A 22,105-nucleotide genomic window follows, 5' to 3' on the forward strand; every position below is an offset into this window, starting at 1 on the left:
TGCTGTCGCTTTATGAAACCCTTTTTCCCCCTGATCGAACCAGAAGGCCTGTACTGGTACTTCGACCCTTGGAATAGCGGTGACAGCTATTCTCAGCAACTTCACCATCTCCTGCACGTAAGCCTTCGGAAGTGTCTCTGGGCCATCCAGCAGACTGACCAGCTTACACAGGAGTCTTGCTCTGTAACCGCCGCCAGGTTGTGTTGCATTTCTAGTCCTTGTCACTCTCACACGATTCGTACACTTGGCATTCCCAGGTCTGAAGTGAGTAGTGTACATTTGGCTGAGATACACAAGGCCGCTCCGTTGCCCTGCTGTGGTAACAAACTGTGCGGGTTCACTTCGTTTGGGACATCTTTAACTCAACTCTGCTGCTGCAGAATCTACACGACGACGAGACGTCCCCTGCTCCCCTGAACCTGCCAGCACTGAAACTGACACGGAGAAGCCTGGGTCTGCTTGCATCGGGGACCGGTGAGTAGCATAGCTAGGAACTGGTCGCCCTCCTGCAGGAGCCCATAGCTTTTCCCCGCTGTGTCAAAACAGCACGCCTTTCCGTACTCGCGCTCTGCTTCTGCCCACAGTGGAGGCTGCGCTTGAGTCGCGGAACTCTGTTCTTCTTCATTTGTGCACCAAACTGAACTGCCTGATTCCCTCGAAGAGACTCCCCTTTTTGCCCGTTGGCACCAGTGTGTGCAGGTACTTTTGAGCACAAGGCTCCACTCTTGGTAGGGCTTGGACTTCCTCTTAGTTAGGTGCCTCTGAAGGCGGACTGGGTCTGATTATTATTCGCACTGCCTGTTTTCCTCCCCCTCTAGGTGGACTACACATTTCGTGCATCTAACACTTTAGACTCGTTTGTATTTGTAAATATATTGTATTGGTTTGGTATGTGTTGGTTTACTAGAGTTATATTGTGATTTCTCGCTACGGTCATTTTTGCAAAGGCCTTGGAATAAATGTGTATATATTTTTAATATAACACCTGTTTGGAGTAGTTTGTAAGTGTTCTTGCTTTGTGTGCTCATTGCGGACTTTCAGTCACCCTCACCCCTCTTGAGACCTAGTCTTGACCGCCGCAATCGCTACCCTGATTGGTCTGGCTTGTCCAGAGGTTACCCTGTTCCAAGTAATTAGGTTGGCCTTCTGAACTTCTGCGCCGCCAGGACAGAGTTCAGAAATCCGTCTTAACAAGCACCAAGTTGGTTGCGGCTTTTGGGGCTCAATGGCCACTAATCTCTCTACCCAAAGACAGGGGACAGTTTGACTCAGGGAACCTGTGTTTAGGAGTGAGTGGAGCCTTTCTGGTGTTGTGTTTCTCAAACCTGCTCCACCTGCATTACCATAAATCTCCAAGGTGATCAAGCATGGTATGTATTTAAATAAACAGGTGGCCAGTGAGAGTTAGGAAGGCTCAATGAGACATGAACAAGAGGTTCAAGTGGGGTGGCCATTAACCCTGCCCCTAGCCCTGCTACTGAATTCATTGATGGAAAAAGGGCTGTGAAAGTTTCTTCTGACACCTATACTTCCAGATGAATGAATGCCAGTTGAGTTTTTCTAAGGTATGATTGTAACCAAATCCCAAGACAACCTCAAGGCATCATTTCTTAAATGTGTACTCCACCTTCAGAACCTGAAGAAGACAGGAAATAGAATATGAAGGTACTATAGAATGCTCCTAAGATGCTTAACTGTTTTCCTGAGAGTTCTGTGCTCTCTGATTCCAGATGCTGCCCTACGTGAGGCGCGTGCGCTTCAACACCAGCTCTGGAGAGGACATCTTCTTTGATGCGCATGGAGATGTTCCAGCAGCTTTTGACTTTGTAAACATGCAGTTTTTCCCAGATGGCACCGAAAGGCTGGTGAAAGTGGGGATGTACGACTTCAATGCCCCGAGAGAAAAGCAGATCCAGATGAAAGCTGGCGTGATGATGTGGAACACAGGAGACGCCCAGGTAAGCTACAGTTTGTGTGAACATAGGAACAAGTAGACAATATCAAACAATTCACTCATCAATACTAGTCCACATGTTCCGAAACACAATGTTGTGCATTGAAATAAGGCAGTGAAACACAGGATCATACTACTCCCTTCCTATCCTACTGACTTCATCACCGAATACACAAGCAGTATGGGCATTACTCACACTCATTATGGAGGTGCTGCAGCTTAAGATGTAAAAAGCAACACATGGTTTCCCATTGACAGCTTCTATTGGCGAGCACGCAGGTCCAAAGGACGATACAAGGCTTGGACGTTTGCCTCCTCAGCCTTGCATGTGCATAGGGGGCTCTCCTGCATCTCTCTGCACATTCAGACGCGCTCCTGCTCCAGTGCGCAGATGCCAGAACTAGGAAACTCTCTCTGGTTTCTGGTTTTGAGCGCAGAAGCTGGAGGGCCTTTGCTATGAGAGGGAGCATCAAGGCTGGGCTGGAGCTCAATGTAGAATTCTATGTATATGATGCATACGTTTTATGTGTGTATGTATGCATGTGTGAATGAGCCATCGTATGATGTATGGGCGGCTGGGTGTGCATGTAAATGAGCGAGTGTGTGGTGTATGGGTGCATGCGTGTGAATGAGCGTGTGAATGCTGTGTAAATGTGTTTTTAACAGAGCGGGTGAATAAGTAATTGAAAGTGGGCGTGTTTGTATTTGGGGTCCGGGGTGCCGACTTGGGAAAAGGGGGTAGTGTCAGAGGCTTGAGGGCAGAGATGTGTCCACAAAGCTGAGGGGAGAAAATGGCACATGAGACAAGAGTGTAAGGAATCCTGCAGACAAGGAAGGATAGTCAATAGCTACAGACAAGAACAGAAAGGGGCAGGGAGTGCAAGCAAGACAAACACATTAGGTTCCCAAATTGTGGTGTACACACAATGGGGGACAAGTTACAAACTGGGACAGGGGACTCTCTAGCCTTCTGTGCTGGTTACTATTACAGGGCCCCACTCTGATGCTCATGGAAAGGAGCAGCAGGAGCAGGTGTTCTTGCCTGGACCCTAAGACATGAACAAGGAAGCAGTACTCACAAGACCGAAGCCTGGCCAGGTCCAGCAGGAACTAGACAGTGACTGCCTCTTGAAACGGGAACACGTACACTGTTAACAGTATGGCACAAGATGCAATACTGAAACAGGACAAAGGAACGGGGCATAGATTTCCTGATGGGAAACCCAGCAGCCAAACTCATAAGAAAGGAATTTCAAAACCACAATTGCGGACAAGGACAGTAAAAGATATATCTAATTAAACAATAGCCCAAAGCCAAAGTGTGCAAGGTGCAGGACAGAGAACAGGAGGAAAGAGGAACAAGCAAAACGACAAGAATCTAAGTGCAAGCGTACAGGAGACTGGAACTGTAAACTAGAAACTAAGGACTGGAATCAAGGAACAGCTGACTGAACTATAGACCAGAAACAAGAAAACTCAGGACCGAAACTGTGAACTAGGATAACAAGGACTAAACTGCAGACTGGTAATAAGGAACTGTAACTATGGACTGGAATAACAAAGGCAGGACTGCAGACAGATAACAACTAAAATCAGGACTGGAACCAAAGAAGCTAAAGCCAGGCAACATAGACTGAGGGCACATAACAAGGACCTTGAGGCTGGGACAAGATAATTAGTTGTACGGGGAAAAGGGGCTGCAGACAGGGAACAGAGGACTGCAAGCAGGGGAGCACTGCTGCAGTGCAGAAAGCACAATTGTGCAGGGCAAAAGGCAGGGCCTGCAGGCAGAGTAGCAGGGCTGCAAGGCAGAGAGCACATGACACTGAAACAGGAGCAGGTGCTAGAAACAGCAGCCACAGGACACAGCAGAAATCCAAGGATTAAAGCACAAGAAATGGTAGCAACCCCAATGCAAAGAGCCTTGTGCTCCTACAGGCAGCAATTTAAATACTGAAGCAGGTATAAGAATGGGCCTTTTGATCACCATAACCAAAGCAGGCTCACCCTTAAAGAGTACGTACACGTGTTGTCCGTAAAAGCAAGTTTATTGTACAAACGGCAGGGAGGGATTCAATGACATCAAAGAGCCAAACTAACTTGTCTCCCTAAACCACACAAAGAACACATTTTATACAATATGCAACAGTTAAAACACTCCCAAATGTTTTGTTACAGAGTCAACTCCCCACACATGATTGGTCAAACTTATACAATGTAACCATATTACCTTTAGTTCCCACACTTCTTATTGGATACATTCATCTAAGTACCATCCTCTTTAACCTATAATTGCATATTTCATATTTACACTACACCCCTCTCTGGGGCCTTTTATTTGGTCATAGCCTCATCTCCGAGTTACACAGTTTACGTAATTTACACATAATTTCAATGATCACAGGTTCCATCTGGTTAGAAACCTTTACCCCTACCTGTGACACATACGGTTATTGAATGGAAATTCCATTGCTGTGAAGAGGAGGAGAGAAAACACATTTCCTTTTGATCTATTGTTGCTAGTTTTATCATCCAAACATGGTGTCTACATTTCACTCTAAACTATGTGACTTACGATTTCAGCCCACATGGGCCCAACCCACACCTTGACAAGTCTATTGAAAACCCATGATCTACTGTTACTCCTTTCCCCGCAAGGAATCCGCATCAGGTTTAATTATCCATCCCTAATATCCAGCCCTACCAGGTGGCTGGAATCCTCCCGTGATTCAATACCCGACACCTTCATACTTATAGAGATTGCATTTCCCCTTCACAATGCAACTAGGCCATACAAAAGGCCTGCCTGAAACTGACCATCTGATATTCTTCAGCTGCGGCAGTCTGACCCCAACCTTGTAAAACTAGTTTCTCCATCACACAGAGTTCAATTGCCCAACCCAGGTTTTCAGTGAGCACAATTCCTAACTTATCAGAGAACTTTGTGGCAAAAAAGATCTGTATATTCAAACTGCCCAAAATCTATCTATGTGTAACTATACATCTATGTTCAGGACTACCACATCCTCTCACACTGATTTTCAAACTGAAAATCTCTCACCTTGCATGCATACGTAGAGCTCCTCGCTGCCTGGTTTTTTAGTGCTATGTGGCCTGACATATCTATATTGCATTTATATTGTATCAGCAGTTTTGACATTTATCGTGCTGCGCACCTGCAATTTGAAAATGTATCAAGTAAAAACATCTCTAAAAATAACGCATATCTCATTTTCATTAGCTGCACTTTATTCATGCTAAATTGCCTCATTACAATAAACAATTAAAATTACAATTACAGCTTGCTCATGATGTCCCCTACCAAGGAGATTAACTGGGGTCTCCCGTGAATACAATGAAGGTACTGACAATTCTAGTGTGCCTGTGCTAATCGGTAAGTCTTCAGTAAAAGGATCCAATTTGACAGCCCCAGAACGTCCTTGTGTGTCCATTATTTTGTCTGACACAGCAAACGTCCCTTCCTTAATAAAGGATTTGGTAGCTCCTGTGTTGGCCAAAAAAGAGAATGGGCCTAATTCCGAGTATGGCGGTAAGGGATAGCGGCCACCGGTAACGAGACCGGTGGCGGTGATCCCTTACCGCCATACTCCGAGTTCCCTTTGCGCCCTCGCCCTTAACGCCTGCTTTGAGCAGGTGTTAAAGTCGAGGGCGCAAAGGGGCCTCCAAGCCAATAACGGTGACCGTAATGAACGGTCACCGTTATTTGCATCTTCCCCATTCCCATTGAGCCCTATGGGGGCTCATTTGGGAATGGGGAAGAGCCTTGGTGAATGGGGAATTACCGCCCCACCAACCTTGGAATGGGGCGGTAATTCCGCCATCCACCAAGGCGCTGCCGGTCCGGGTACGGCGTCAACCAAGGCGTTAATAGCGCCATTGGTTAGCGCCGTACTCGGAATGAGGCCTAATGACTTATCCCCTATTTTCACTCATACTCAGTGTTCGTTTTCTGGGTCTGTAGCCACTGATATTACTGGGCATGCTTTGCTCCCTGTTGGCGGTCCTATTGAGCATAAATGTTTGATCCTGGCAGCGAGAAAAGACTGCCCCCTAACACGTTCACTCCAGTATCGTGAATGAATGTGACTTGTGGCAGGGAGTTCTTATCCCATGATGGAGCTGGAGACAGGGTGAAATGTAATGCCTGTGGCTGCATTTGTTGCTGTTGTACGGGAGTTGGGGCATACATGGTGAATTGGGCCTGGAGATAAATGGCTGGGCGGTCGGCTGGGACATTATAGGTGAATGGCATAGTGGGCCTGCTCCTGCAGTCTTGTACAACATGACCCAACTTCCCGCAAGACCAACATCGCAGTCCTGATCGAGGCCACATGTTTCCCATACCTCCCGCTCTTCCCCAATAAAAAGTCATCTTCCTCTCTGGAAACCTCTCGGTCCCCTCCAAATATCTCTAGGTCCTTCTATCCACCCTTGCGCAGGGCTGTGTTGAGTCTGCCCTTCCATGGTGTTAGTTATAATTGCACCTTCAACACTCAGATTTGCCAGTTTCTTCTGTACCAACTTTACTATTGTCCTCTGTTTTGTTCTGCCCTCTCTTATCCTTCTCCTGTCTCTGCTGGCAATGATGTGTGATAAGTCCCTGTAACTCAGGCCATGATTTGGCTTCCATCCAACCACCTTATTTAAATCTGCCTGTACTTCAGAAGGGAAACCCTTGCATAGCATGTTATAGAATATACGACAATGCTTTTGTCCCAAGCCTCCCCTGTCTCTAACCTTCACATCTCCTGAATCCGCTGTACACAAAGGGCTTGGTCCTCATCTGCCCTCATTGTCTGGGCCGTGATAACATTTATGTCGGTCTGTAGAGTATATATTCCTCAGAACGTTCCATACATATGCTTGAAGTTGTTGAGCAGGAAGCATCGAGGCTGGTCCTTTTCAGCATTACTTCCTTGTACCCAGCTTTACTACATATCTCGTCTCCCTGCTCCCATAGCAGGGAGGTGAACAAGCTCTTTATATCCTGCACGGCTAAGGTGATGTGTGCATTAAGTTGACCTGATCCATGCGGGAATAAGGCACATAATGAGGTCTCCCTGGTTACCCGCAGTTTAAGCTTGGATGCCTTTGCACACATTGTACTTTTAGCCATGGCCATGCTGCCAGGCCACGACCTAAGTCTGCGGCTCCAGGGTTTTACCTCCTGCGAGGCCTGAGAGGCCTCTGACTCCCCTCTGTATCACCCACAAGGTTTTCTGGGGCTGAGGCCCGCACTATATCCAACTCTCTCTTCCAAAATACCTTCCTTCCCAAGCCCTTCGCTCAGCTACCTCCAACTCAATGTGGGTCTGACGCTTCTCCAGGTAGAGAGCCAGGGTTCATCGCTCTCCTCTGCAGGTGCCCCCTCTGTAATGGCCTCCCTGCCCCTCTCAAACTTGAGCCGGACCACCTGAAGTTCTGGAAGTGCTGAATACCTTCCTTTTCACCTCTGTTTTCCCTGTGTTTCTCCCCTCCTGACCTACCTGCATGCTGCACCGACTGGTTGCTTGGATACCCCTTGAGTCTCATTGGGTACCTGTCTCCTCCTTGATCAGTCCTGCCTGCACTGCCTTTGGGCCTACCGTGAACTTAGGGGTTGTAACTTTAACCTCTACAGCCCCTGCCTCCTTGCACTTACCAGAGCCATGCTGCCCTGCTGCACTCTCTCAGAGCAATGCTGCCCTGATTGGACTTGCACTTTCCCTCTCCTTGCACTTCCCCCTCTCCCTCTCCCTTCCCCTTGCACTTCATGCTGTCGCACTTGCACAGTCTGAATGACTCAATGCCTTGTAAGATCCTTTGTCTTGTCCTCCCTCTGCCACCCCCCCATCTTGTCGCAACTAAAAACACTTGTGTACAGGCACGTTATAAAAGACATATATCATATCGCTTTCCTTTTTGCTTTCTGCTGCGCGAAAGAAATCCCTGTCTGACATAGCCCTGTCCTCGTCCATGAATTGCGATTCCTCACTCGGGCCCTATGGCATGGTTTTGCCGGGGGTGGTCTGCAATGGCAAGATTTGTGAATCACGGACAACTGCACCATCAATCTTAAAGAGGATCTGTCATGCTCTCAATTCACCAATACCTATGGATGCGGTCTGCCCCTCCCTTTGCCTCTGGTGTCTGATTGGTCCTGCGAGGCTCGTGTCCGCGCCTGCTCTGCTTTTTTTAATTCCACCTCTGCTTGCTTGCGAGCCTTGTTCTCAATTGCTAAAACCATTAGATCGTTGGGGGCATCCCAAGACTTCCCTGATGTCCCTTTCCCATCTGCCATTGGGGGAGAACAAAGCTAGGGGTTGGTGTATCCTATGGCAGGCTGTAAAGGATAGAATCCATATATGGGTGGTCGATCTTTTGCTTACATGGGCGAACCCCTCCCCACCATTTTCAAATACACCCTCTTCCTCCACAAATATTTTCCATAAATCAATTATACACTGCCTATTCTTCAACTATTATTTTCCTTATAGATTGACAATAAATATGAGTGCATGTGTTCTATTGCAGTCTTGTCGTACGTGCCCTCTTCGGGCCATGGTTTAAACAATTTGCCAAAGTTCCCCGAACCCATTCTTTGTGATATTTGAAAATCTTCTCGTTGTATTGCGGAAGCGCTTTACGCATATGGTCCAATAGCCTATCCATGCAGTCACAATGCTCTACCCGAGCTCAAAAGAACGTCTGCTGACAGCAGCTGAGTGGCCGATCCCTTTACCAAAGCGCCAGGCGGTCCTGTTTTCAAAACTCAAAACTCACAATCCTAATAGCAGATAGTAGATCACACAAATGATCATTTGTGTGATCACAACATTTTACAAAAAAACATCCTAAACACAATTGCTAAAATATCTGATTTCAAACACCTTCCTCTACACAGCTGCTGACAAAACTTACCAACAAACACCTTTGATATCCCGAATTTCTATCAATACCTAACAGCAAAACACCTTATTTAGACAATGGTCAGTACCACCTGCAATAAAATGCATTGTGTAATGATATACATATATATATTTTTTTTTATAATGTGCCTAATACCATACCTGAGTTTGGTTTGTAAACGTGAATCCTGGATTTGAATCTCTGTAGCTCTGCATGGTCTTGCTTCCAGCACCAGCGTGTTGCCCCTGTGCTGTCCTTCCACAGTCCCTTTACCTTGAGACGAGGGCATTCAAACCTCCTCACGTTCCCTTCTCTAGAACTGAGAGATACCCATCACAACGTTGTCTTTCCCTACTAAAGTGGAGATTCTCCACACTACTTTGTCACTACAACATCATCATCTTTCCCCTTTAAAGTGCAGCTTCTTTCAATAATTCATCAACATACATGCAATATTATACGACGCAGTCGTTCCTCGTTAAGAAGAGTTTCCCCACAATACTTCATCAATTCATAAGCAATAACAATTCACAAGCAATGACAAAATGTCAAGAACATTGTATTTTATTAAAAATGAGCACCCAATTTACTGTGTGTCCTCCAAGTCCTCCGGATGCCGTACCCTGCTGATGCCAGCACAGCCTGTTTGGTGTGTGCACAAACGGATTTCAGGAGGCAGGCAGTGCGGAGCTGGAAATCATGTTGAGGTCACCAGTTTGTAGACCCCAAGAAAATCCAAACAATGTTGAGAGAGCCCAAATCGTAGAAAACCCAAATTTAATGCAAATGCAATTGACGGCCGGAAAAAGAGCGGGTCTCATAAGACTGCCTAACTGAAGCTCTCAACACGCCCACATCAAACAGTAGTATTTATAGATGAAAAACTCAAAATTTGAATGCATTTGTATACAATATAAATAATATTTGTAACTACATTCTATCATTCTATTGGCTTCTGACTATATAAAACCTAAGCCAGCATACATTGCCCTCTCCTAATTTATTTATTTATTTATTTATTTTGACATTTGTAAAGTGCACTAAACCATGTGGCACCCAGGTACTGATTGCAAAGCATAAAAGGGGAGTTAGAGTAGCAATAAAGTAAATACAGGCTATTCTCTCCCGTGTGACCAGATATCTGGGCATACCATGCTACTCCCCACACCGGCTGCTCTCCAGTGTTAAGGCTTGTCCTTGGTGCTATAGCATATTCATCTGCCTATGTCAAGGACGAAACCATGATTTCATTGTGTGCTCAACGGAAGGATTTCATGAGAAATAGTACCAGAGGTCTAACTCTTAGAATAATAGCTAATGATTGTGCATTCGGGCCATCCTGCCACATACTCGGCATCCCGAGGCTCTCTAGGATGTGGCAGAAACAAAACCTAATATGATATGATATGATATGGCATTTGGAACGCGCCCATACACAAGTGTTTCAAGGCGCGACGAGGCAGGGAGGGGGGAACAAGGGGAAGACAGACAACGATCCTACTAGGCCAGGTATCATTTAGATCGCGCAAGTGCAAGGGTGGGGGAAGGGAACAAGTGCAAGGGGAAGGGGAGGGGGGAAGTGCAGTGCAGGGTAAGTAGAATAAAAATAAATAAATAAATAGGGCCAGCTGGTGGCAAGTGCAAGGTAAGTGCAGACAAGTGCTGGTAAGGGGGGGGGGCTGAAGGGATACAGAGACACTCCCGCAGTGCAGGGGTTGCCAGGGAGGCAGTGCAAGTGGAGAGTGGCTGGGCCAAGGACTGAGGTCGGTGAGAGTGGCCCAGTTGCAGATTCAGTGCAGTTTCAGCAAAGAATTTAGCAGGGGAGAGGGAGAGAGAAAGCAGAAGCAAAGAGGAAGGTTTTGAGGTGCTTCCGGAACCGGAGATGGTTCTCCTCAAGTTTCAGGGAGGCAGGAAGGCTGTTCCAGAGGGAGGCCCCTGCCGCGGGGAGGGATCTACCCCCAGCTTGTTGCTTCGAGAAGCGGCTGACCTTGAGGGAGTTGGAGATGGATGAGCGAAGGGCTCGGGAAGGAAGATATTTAGGAAGAGAGAGTTGAAGGTATTTAGGCCCCAGGCCCCAGAAGGCCTTGTGGACAATGCAGAGGGTTTTGAAATTAATCCTCGCAGCCACTGGGAGCCAGTGTAGAGATTTCAGTCCTGGAGAGATACGGTCCCTGGGCTTGAGGCCAAGGACAAGTCTCGCAGTCCTGTTCTGGATGAGTTGCAGAGGGCGGAGAGTGGAGGCAGGCAGATTAAGATAGAGGCTGTTACAGTAGTCCAGCTTTGAGAGAACCAGGGCTCTGGAGACCGTGAGCTTCTGGGGGAAGGAGAGGAAGGGAAGAATACCTCTGAGGAGGTGCAGCTGGCAGTGTGACTTTTTAGAGACGTCAGATATATGAGGAGAGAAGGAGAGTGTGGAGTCGAAGTTGACCCCGAGGTTTTTTGCCTTGCAGGTAGGAGCAGGAAGAGGGCCAAGAGAGGCTGGCCAGAGAGCTTCAGGCAAGGAGGGAGTGGGTGTGCCGATGAGTAGAATCTCAGTCTTACTGGCATTAAGGCAGAGGTCATTGGCGGCACACCATTCCTAGATAGCAGACAGACAGTCAGAGATGAGGGAAGGAGAGGAGGAGGCCGAGTGTAGCCTGAAAATGAGCTGGGTATCGTCCGCATAGCACTGAAAGTTGGGGCAGAGAGCGGCGATGGGGTGGGCAAGGAGTGCCAGATACTGGTTGAACAGCCAGGGAGAGAGATTAGCCCTGGGGGACACCACAGGTAGAGAAAAATATGTCAGAGAGGAAGGACCCCAGTTAGACCTGGGAGGGTCGATTGGAAAGGAAAGAGGTCAGCCACGCCAGAGCCTGACCAGTGATACCCAGGTTATCACGGAGACGGTTGAGCAGGATGGCATGGTTGACAGTGTCAAAGGCAGAAGAGAGATCGAGCAGAATGAGAACAGACAGAGTGTTGGAGTCGAGGTTCGAGAGCAGGTTCTCAAGGATGTTCAGGAGAGCAGTTTCCATGCTTCTGGCAGCTCTGAAGCCAGATTGATGGTCATGAAGACTACCAACAGATTCAGCATGGAGGTTAAGCTGGGAGATGGCCAGTTTCTCCAGGAGCTTGCCCAGGAAGGGAATGATGGAGATTGGGCGATAGTTATCCGGGCAGGAGGGGTCAGAAGAGGGTTTCTTAAGAAGAGGGTGCACAAGGGAGTGCTTAAGGGTGGATGGGAAGACTCCGCAGGCGAAGGAGTGGTTGCAAATGTCCGCCAGGGCAGGAGCCAGGGAGACGATGTGGTCCTTGATAGTTTTGGAGGAACAGGGGTGAATCTGTTTAGACGAGACTTTCATAGATCGGACTTGTCTGGAAACCTTGTCAGCAGAGAAAAGGGGAAAGGCAGAGAAGGAGGGAGGAGGGGTGGCTGCAGAAAGACCAGAGGAAGAGCCGGGAAGAGAGGGAGGGAGGTGATAGGAGGAGAGTGAGGACAGGATGTCCTGAGTTTTAGAGATGAAGTGAGAGGCCAGTGCAGTGCAGAGGGCCTGGGAGGGGACAGGAGAGGTAGAGACTGCAGCAGGGTTGGCCAGCTCCTTGCAGATTTTAAAGAGTTCTGCAGAGTTGTTAGATGCCGCAGAGATGCGGGCTTGGATAAGGGCTCTCTTCTTGGTGAGAACGGAGAGACGGTATTGCCTTTGGAGCAGGCGGCAGGCCAGTTTGTCAGAGGATGAACATGAAGCCCGCCATTTCCTCTCTGCCACCCTGCACTTGCGTTTTAGGGTGACGAGATCCGAGTCATACCAGGAGTTACATTTGGCTTTGGGCTTCAGGTGGATTCTCATGACAGGGGCAAGGATATCAAGGGTATCAGATATAGCAGAGTGGAGAGTGGAGAGGGCTGTGTCAGGGTGGGAGTCAGCCGAAGAGGGAGGAGGGGGAAAGAAGGTGGCAGCGAAAGCCTCAACTGACACGCGCTTCATGTGTCGGATGACCGAGAAGGTGGGTGGCAGTGATGAGGGTGGCTTTGCCTGTGGGGTAGGGAGGGTGAGGTGGGAGGATAGGAGAAAGTGATCACTCCAGGAGAGAGGAGTGGAGAGACAACATGGTGTTAAGTATTTCAATCAGGCAGTACACCCTGGTCTCAGCCTAGTATGCAGTGCACATCTGAAATGCTTATTTTATTATGTCTATAGGTTCAATATTCTGAGTGATGGACCACTCATATCACACCCCTTCTCAAAATACCCCAGGTCACAATGGACCAGGAAACAGGCTGGTTGTTAAAGGTAGTATTTATTTATTTAGTTATTTATTTATTTAGTTATTTATTTATTTATTATTTATTTATTTATTTATTTGAAATTAGACATATACTTTTGAATAGGGAGCAGCAATCACCAATGTGGTGACGATAACAGATAGGAACATATGTAATGCACTTAATTTCACCCTTTAGCAACACAAAATAGAAAACACCAGAGAAGAGAACGCTTTTGGCTTGTTTGGAAAGACAGCATTTAGGTTAAGATTTCCCCCTGCAATATTCCTCAACCCACAAATAACCAATTCTAAATACATATAAGGAGGCAGCAGGTAATCAGGAATAAGGACTGGCAAACAGAATTTGAATACAACCTTCCCTCCCCAAACAAGAGAGAAAAACGGATTTGAAATCTTACACTTTTAAAATGACATTTCAGAAATGGCTGGGTAAAACAATTAATGTGTGCAAAAGTTCTGAAATCAATACAAATTTCTATGGGAGCAACATTGACAAAATGCGAACAATTAGGAGCTATAGTTTGAGCAAAATTAACCATTTTGGATCTGAATGGAAGGTCGGAAATAATTTAGAGTGAAAATCACACGTGTAAAACTTTGCAGAAATGTGGATTCCCGCCTACATTTAACTAAACAGTTTTTAAGAAAAACGGGTGAAATATACTGATTTTGAGTGTGGAATGTATCTACGGGTCTTAGGTATAATCCAGAGTTGAAATGAAGTCCCTAGCTATTACATTGAGTGAGTTATGCAAAGTTTAATGAGAGGCGTTTTTGGATAATAAAGGTGTGAAAAAGAAAACAGAAATCAATCTTTACAAGAATAGTTATGCTCTACACTAGGGCATTCAGGCTAGGTTACCATATTGAAACACAGTAAGCTCTAGAGTTAATCCGCAGAACCAACCCCAACACCTCTGCGCATGCCATGGCGGACCCAATCCAATTACCCGAGGGAGGGTTAAGGGTTTAGGATTTCACAAGACAAAATTATTTAAAGAAGTTAGCACTAGCGCAAGTTTGCAGGCATGCATCCAGTAGTAGTAAGCCAAACTGGATCAAGATGCTTCTGTTGGGTTGTTGGGATTTATTTAGAATGTGCATTTGAGGCCTAGCTGAAAATGGAGTCAGCAATGCATAGGCCTTGGCTTTGCAATGAAAATCAGGAATCACGATCAAAGATAAAGAAATCAGGAATAGGACGCCACGCAGAAAATCAGGAAGAAGTCAGGAATCAGTTTCTCTGTGTGTTGTCAGGTTCCCTTATTTATCATGCCAAATGACATCACTAAAGTATATAGAAGGGAAAGGCTTACTACCCACACCACTAATGTTGGGATTGGGCAGGAGCACAGTTTCCACCTTGCTTTTCGCTGATTGGATGACAGAAAAGGATGTCATGTTTATGGTGTTACGGTGAGTCAAGTCTGTAGGACCTGGTTTTGACTTTCTGCTACATTTTGGCAATTTTAACCATGAAAGATATGGCCTAACATTTCCCAGGTTTGTACATAGACGCACAATTACCCCTGGGATATGTGTACACAATGTTATATTTGCAACACTAATACTTTTTACGCGCAATCGTTCATTCTTTATAACTTCTGTTCCTTATGCAATTCTGAGTCCTACCGAGTCTTCAAATGAATAGCATAAAATTAGATTTAAAACTACCAACTTTCAGATTTTTCCTCATTCTTGTGGCGAAGTTCAATGTTTGGAAAGTTCTGTTGCAAAATAGGCTTTTTAAACACCAAATGTCACTTGTCCGTTTTTTTTTCCCAAGTGTAAGCAAATGTCAATCCCTTTGAAGCAGAATGAGGGGCGCCTCCCTTGACTGAAGTTTCCTGCCCCTTCCACTTGAAAGATGAGAGTCTTAGCCTGCTAGTGTCTCAGCCTGGGGCAGAGACGAATGTCTGATGCTACTTGGAAAACCCCATTGTCCTGGGTATTCAAAGCCTCCAAGCCAGCAATTAGCCTTTCCTGTGCCAGCAGTTTATAAGGTGTCACCCTTTCTCATGGCCAGCATTGGCAGAGCAAGGTTTTTTCTTATAAATAGTTAACCAATTTATCCTGGGTTTAGCTTTTATTTTCTCATTTTAAATCTTGACTGAAACCGGAATCAAAACAGTTTATAGGAGTACTTTTACCAGTAATAAATATGTTTTTTACATTTCTAAATGAGCATGCCTTTACACCACAATGCACTTTTTAAATAGGTGAGTTTGCTCTTCATTCAGGAAAAAGCACATTTAACTTATTTCTTTAAATTTGGTTTTCATCTGCATCAAACACACACTTTGGCCAGTTCTATTTCTTTCCTTGAGTGCTGGAGTTGTTTAGAGTCTTTCTCTGGATAGCTGATTCTTAACACTTGTTGCAAAGAAATAGCCGCATTTCCTGTGGAAAATGAAAACACAGTTCCTGGTTTGCTTTTGATAGGGACTGTCATTCAAATGAGGTCCGGTTCCTCTGAGACTCAAGAATGATACTGGTCACTGCAGGGCATTTTTTATCATAGTGGTTCAGGAGGAATTGATGAATTTAGCACCAAACAGCACTTTGAAGGTTGAAAAGATGACATTTTAAAGAGGCATTTTGGGTTTACAGCAAAGTAATGCTGCTTCTTTCCTTTGCTCCATGTAAAATGTGGCAAAGCACACTGACACATTCCTTAGTGAGTACTCTGCTTTACCCCACCTGAAATGGGGTTGGTAGGGTAGTGCAGCCATTTTCCGGTTGTGACCAAATGCAGTTTCGAGATCTTGGCGCGCACAGGAGTCAGCGTGGCCATTTTGTACAGTTTCTTGCACCAATGCAGCAAAGTGATGTAGTGAAGCATAGATGAGTGGGTCAAAATATCCCACAATGGCAGAAATACAAAAATAAAATCGCTAAATGCTCAGAGGCCTCCATCTTGATAGAATCGTTATTTGAGCTGCTAGCTCACCCTGCCGCGTACTTGGCAGTCCATGGACTTTCTAGAGTGAGGCGGAAATGCAACTCAAGTCAATTAAATGGCAAAGGCACTCATTTTAATAGCCGTCCCACAGTCTGTACTTTCTCTTACGTGTAGGATGTTGCACCCCTATGTTGACACCTCTTAAAGAAAATAGCCAAAAAACGTAGAACGTGAGGGTAAAGGAAAATGAGTATCGTATGTATGAGCGTAGCAGCTAATGATTGGTATCCACAGGACAAATCATGTAACTCTCCAAAGTCCCTTAGCGGGTTACCTGGTGCTGCACCACCCACAACTTTAGGTAATACACTAATTGTGGCTGAGCTACCTCAATGAGGAATGCAAACTAACTTGCTCTATTTAAAGCATTCCATAATATCAGCCACATATCTAGACAAATCCTAAATCCTAAATCTCATGCAGTATTCCTGGGGTAGAAGCATGTTTGAAGAAACAGGATTACCATCAAGCGGTGATAAATAGAAACAAGAATTCAAAGTGGTGGTCCCTAGAAGCTCCTGCATCCTTGACAATGATAGTGTAAAATAAGGAATGGTGTCTCCGATATTCATATATGGGTTCAAAGATATTATGGCCCTGTTTCATGGAATTATTTGCGGGGGAAATAGGGGCTTGCCTGCCAAACTGCGCGCAAATCCGCATTCGTCGATTCATGGAACTGACTGTGGAGGACTTTCTTGGGACTTACGTGCAGTTTGCGCAGGGCTGGAACATGAGTGCCTTGGCACGTATTGCACAGAGGGCTGGCGCATAAGGCCGGCGGCTTGCATCGGGATGCCCAGCATTTGTGCCGGCATGAAAATCCACGCTGGTGTAAATGCTGGGCATTTGTATGGTGAAGAGGAAGTTGAGTTCTGCCCCTCTTCTGCACCATAACAATGGATGAACATTTGGCGTGGTGTGAATGAAACGTGTTTAACCCCCATGCAATGCTTTTACGCTGACCCTTCACATCAGGCCACTAATTAAAATGAGCTCCAAATTGTTTTGGCCACGTTTCTGCATAACTAAGAACATTTTGTTGCAAATGTCTAACTGTGAATGCGCACTATGTATTTGTACCCATACCAAGATGAGATCCTAAATAACTCTCCAATGCTGCAAGGGTTCATTCTAGACGACTTACCTGTGCAGCGCTTTTCACAGTGTTTAGACATTCCTTCAATATGGCTTCTCAATGGTACATGATCTCTCAGGCTATGTTGGGAAAATGGAAACGTACGCCTCCTCCCAGTTAGAAGAACGCTCCACGTGTTAACTCTGTATATGACAAGACAACTCAACACCCCCCCCCATTGCCAGCTATTGATCATGTCATATGGGCCAGCCTTGCACTGCTCCCCATGCTCTTATCATGGCCTTCAGAGTTTCTGTGCTTTTCATGTACCACTGTCAGTCCCAGGCTGCAAGCATCAGAGTGCACAGTCCTTTCCGTGGAATGGAGACTTCACCAGAAAGGTTGCCCTGGGTCTCCACATCCAGCTACTTCGCATCACTTGAGATTTGACCCATTTCCATGTTTCTCCACCAGGTCCCCAGGTCCTTCTGCAGTGAGAGCTGCCTCCCGGGGTTCAGACAGTCTCCAAGGAAAGGGGAGCCCCACTGCTGCTTCGACTGTGTCCCCTGTCCAGTGGGGGAGATCTCCAGTATGACCGGTGAGTGACCCTCCTACTGCTTTGTTTCTTGCAGTATCCAAACCTTAGCCGAGCAGTGACATTCCCAGGAAGTGAAATGTTACAGACAGAGGTGGGGCTCAGCATTGACTTCATGCAAAGAACATATTTAAACTGCTCATGTGAGGTTGACAAAATTAGGCAGACAGATGTTTGAGTTGAATCTGACCATCTTTCTCCAGTTGTGCTTGTCTTGGCTTCCATGAGAAATGCTGACCCCCCCTACCGATTACTCCCCCTTCATGTGGTGGTCTTACTGAGGCACACAGCATCACCTGATTCCCGGACTGTAAGATAGGTTCGAATTTTGAACATAAATCAAACATCAGCTCATTTTGGCCAGAAATGGACTTTGTCTGCAGGTCCCTCTGTTTGACGGGTAACGTGTGACAGTCGTCAGGCACATCTGGTGATAACACCACCTTGCTCAATGCACAGCACATGCACAGGGTGGTCTGCAGCGGTGCCATCTATTTCTACCATTGCAAACTGCCCCAAATCTCCATCTAGCTCTCCTCCCAAGTGATGAAATACACCCTGTTAACCTCAATGCTGTCCAATAGTAATACTATGACCTATTCTAGCAAACTCAGAACCTTCAGGATTTCGCTTATTCTCATGTCGATGAGGCGCCAAACATTGCAGTAGGTGGAGTGGTAAGTGGAGGATAACAGGCTCAGTTTACCTGCGTGTTTACTGTCTGGCGTGGCCTCTGAAAGTCATGGGAATGCAGGCGGTTGCGATTCTGTGTCCTTCACCGCCCCAGCCACAGAACACTCCTCCATCACTGCTAACAACCATAGATCCAGTGAGCCCTGAGGAAGGCACATGCGTTGTAGAAACATGGCAGTAATCCACAGAGATCCAAGTCTCAGATGTGAGCAGAGACGCTGGCGGTTTTGACCCTATGGAGCGAGGAAAAGCACAGAGTGTATTTAATACTCTGTGACCAGCTTCCTCAGTGAAAACCTAACGGAAATGGCATGGATGAGTGGAAACCTGCTGACATCTGGTGCCCCTGTGCTTTCACAGATCTGTGCCATTTGGGAAGCCAGTATAAAATGAGGCTACGCATTTTCAAGGGTTACAGAGTAATGAACCGGTTATAGCCTGTTTCTCTAAAATGTTGAAACCATTTATGGCAGTAGAAGTTCAAAGTAAGAAAAGTGTTGATTGCAGGACTGATCATCACAGGTGTCTGGCATAGAAATAACAATGATGTCATGGGTTTCATTTGACAAAAACTAGCACCCGTTGCATAGCCGTGCTGCACTGGTACTTCCCAGGTACAAGGCTGAAATAAAGTCCACTATTACACTATAAGTCATCTAAAAATGTTATTTAGAGAGTGTGACTGCAGCGGATATCCAGGGAAAATATCGTAAACTGGATTTTAACTATATCCACGAGTCGAGTCAACTCCTTCCCAACCTCATTCCAGGGGGGTGCAGTATTGACATAAACCATTAGATTGATGGCGCTGCTCCGACTCATCCAGGTGGGCCCGGGCAGATCCCAGAACCAGCCAGTAACCTACAGGTTGCTATCAGAACCAAAAGGCCTCGTCCTGTCCTTTTAACTGCCCTTTTAACTTCAATCTACGGAGAGCTACTTGCAAGCCCTGCCATCCTGATACAGCATTGTGTGGTTTACACAACGCTTTACCAACTGCCCACTCTCATCAACAATGAATATCAACTCAAACATTGACTGTTCCTCATTGAAGCTTGAATGCCAAGCATACACCTGAAGGCCAACCTTCCAAAACGTACATCCATTATCTCAAGAAATCCCACAAAGCATTCCCAAGTCTGGTATTGGCTAACCAAAGTCATCTCAATTGGGGCATCCCATGGGTAGAATCTGTGCCTCTCGTTTCAATAGACATTGGGCCTCATTACAAGGTTGGCGGTAAGGCAAAAACGATGCCGGTCTGGTAATACCGGCATTGTTTACCGCTCCGGTGTATTCCGACCCACAAATCCGGTATTAGCGGCACCCTAAACAACGGTGCCGCTAATAGCGGCATAGGCGCGGCGATGCGCCCCTTCGGGGACCAAATACCGGCATGCCGGTAATAGGGGGACATCCCAACCCACGTGGACATGCAAATACCGGCATCGCTGGGGAGCAGGTGTAAGTGGATCTAGGTCACCTGGCCTAAGCCCCGCCCACCTGGTGCCTTCCTGTTTGTCGCTCCTTTTCACCACTTAGCAAGCCCTGCCCACCTGGTGCCTTCCTGCTTGCTGCTCTTTTCCCCACTTAAGGAGCCTTCCAGCCTCTTTTCCTTTGCAGCTGGGGAGCAGGTGTAAAGGTCACCTGGCCTAATCCCCGCCCACCTGGTGCCTTCCTGGTTGCCGCTCCTTTTCACCACTTAGCAAGCCCCTCCCACCTGGTGCCTTCCTGCTTGCCACTCCTTTTGACCACTTAGCAAGCCCCTCCCACCTGGTGCCTTCCTGCTTGCCACTCCTTTTGACCACTTAGCAAGCCCCACCCACCTGGTGCCTTCCTGCTTGCCACTCCTTTTCACCACTTAGCAAGCCCCGCCCACCTGGTGCCTTCCTGCTTGCTGCTCTTTTCCCCACTTAAGGAGCCCTCCAGCCTCTTTTCCTTTGCAACTGGGGAGCAGGTGTAAGTGGATCTAGGTCACCTGGCCTAAGCCCCGCCCACCTGGTGCCTTCCTGGTTGCCGCTCCTTTTCACCACTTAGCAAGCCCCGCCCACCTGGTGCTTTCATGCTTGCCACTCTTTTCCCTACTTAAGGAGCCCTCCAGCCTCTTTTCCTTTGCAGCTGGGGAGCAGGTGTAAGTGGATCTAGGTCACCTGGCCTAGGCCCCGCCCACCTGGTGCCTTCCTGGTTGCCGCTCCTTTTCACCACTTAGCAAGCCCCGCCCACCTGGTGCTTTCATGCTTGCCACTCTTTTCCCTACTTAAGGAGCCCTCCCGCCTCTTTTCCTTTGCAGCTGGGGAGCAGGTGTAAGAGGATCTAGGTCACCTGGCCTAAACCCCGCCCACCTGGCGCCTTCCTGGTTGCCGCTCCTTTTCACCACTTAGCAAGCCCCTCCCACCTGGTGCCTTCCTGGTTGCCGCTCCTTTTCACCACTTAGCAAGCCCCTCCCACCTGGTGCCTTCCTGCTTGCCACTCCTTTTGACCACTTAGCAAGCCCCACCCACCTGGTGCCTTCCTGCTTGCCACTCCTTTTGACCACTTAGCAAGCCCCGTCCACCTGGTGCCTTCCTGCTTGCCACTCTTTTCCCCACTTAAGGAGCCTCTTTTTCTTTGCAGCTGGGGAGCAGCTGTAAGTGGATCTAGGTCACCTGGCCTAAGCACCGCCCACCTTCATAGCCCTGCCTCTTCCTTCCTGCTCTTAACTCCTAGATGAAGGGCGGCTCGCGCCCGGGTGTCCAAAGTGAAGGGCAGTCAAAGAAAAGAGCTATTGCTGTTTGAATCAGTTCGGACCAGGAGAATCCACGGTCCGACCCCCTGCTAAGAGAGCAGGTAAGCATGCACCAACATGTGTTTACACCCTCTGCCCTAACAGGCCACCCTCTCTGTTCCCCCGTGTTGTTCCCTTGTGGAGTCTGCCCTAATACATTCTGGTTTCACCATCACCGTCTTGTAGCCAATGCTGGACTTCATTGAATCACAGTGTGTCACCCTTTCTGAACTCTCGTGCTGGACTTCCTTTGCATCTTGTACTCATGTTGGCCCTGAATCATGCTGTTCCCATCTTCATCTTATATCCTGGCTTGCAACATTATGTGTTACTACTGACTTCTGCTATTGTATTCGTTCTCCTCTCTTGCTTCTCCACTCTTTTTGACTGCTTACTCTCTGTTCTCTCCCCCCTCTCCCTTTTCCCATCTCCTCCCCTCCTCCCCTTACTTTCTTCTATGCACTTACTCTATCAGAATTGTCCCTGGACCTACTATGAAAGCAACCTCGTCTGTCGCTCCCCTATCCCCTTACTGTTGCCCCCCTCCCTCAGCACTATCTGAAACGTTGTCAGGAATAGTACGATAGTCACTTGTTTTGTTCCTCCCCTCCCTTTCTGCACCCATCTCCCTCACCTTTTGTTTTCCGCCCGGCTCTACCAGAAATGTCGTCAGGCCTAGTACGATAGTCACCTGTCTGTTTCCATTTCCTTCCCACTCTCCCCCTCCCTTCCTTATCTTTGTCTTAGCTCTTGCACTATCTGAAATGTCGTCAAGCCGAGTACGATAGTTAATTTCACATCCTTACTGTTCATGGCCTGTAAGAATGTTGTTGTATTTTCCCTTGTTCCCTTCCTAGCCTTGAAGTGCTTTGAAACACATTGTG

General features: G+C 47.1%; 1 protein-coding gene across 1 annotated transcript in view; it reads left to right on the forward strand.

The window, feature by feature from the left end:
- LOC138480448 (vomeronasal type-2 receptor 26-like) overlaps positions 1–22,105 on the forward strand; it is a 117,036-nt gene that overhangs the window by 14,916 nt on the left and 80,015 nt on the right. Inside the window, exons 2-3 of the mRNA XM_069612233.1 lie at positions 1,731–1,958; positions 17,644–17,767. Of these exons, the coding sequence (XP_069468334.1) occupies positions 1,731–1,958; positions 17,644–17,767 (352 nt within the window). The remainder of the gene's footprint in view (positions 1–1,730; positions 1,959–17,643; positions 17,768–22,105) is intronic.

Source organism: Ambystoma mexicanum, chromosome 5p (genome assembly GCF_040938575.1).
Source record: "Ambystoma mexicanum isolate Mex_15411 chromosome 5p, UKY_AmexF1_1, whole genome shotgun sequence".
In the NCBI taxonomy this organism is placed as follows: Eukaryota; Metazoa; Chordata; class Amphibia; order Caudata; family Ambystomatidae; genus Ambystoma; species Ambystoma mexicanum.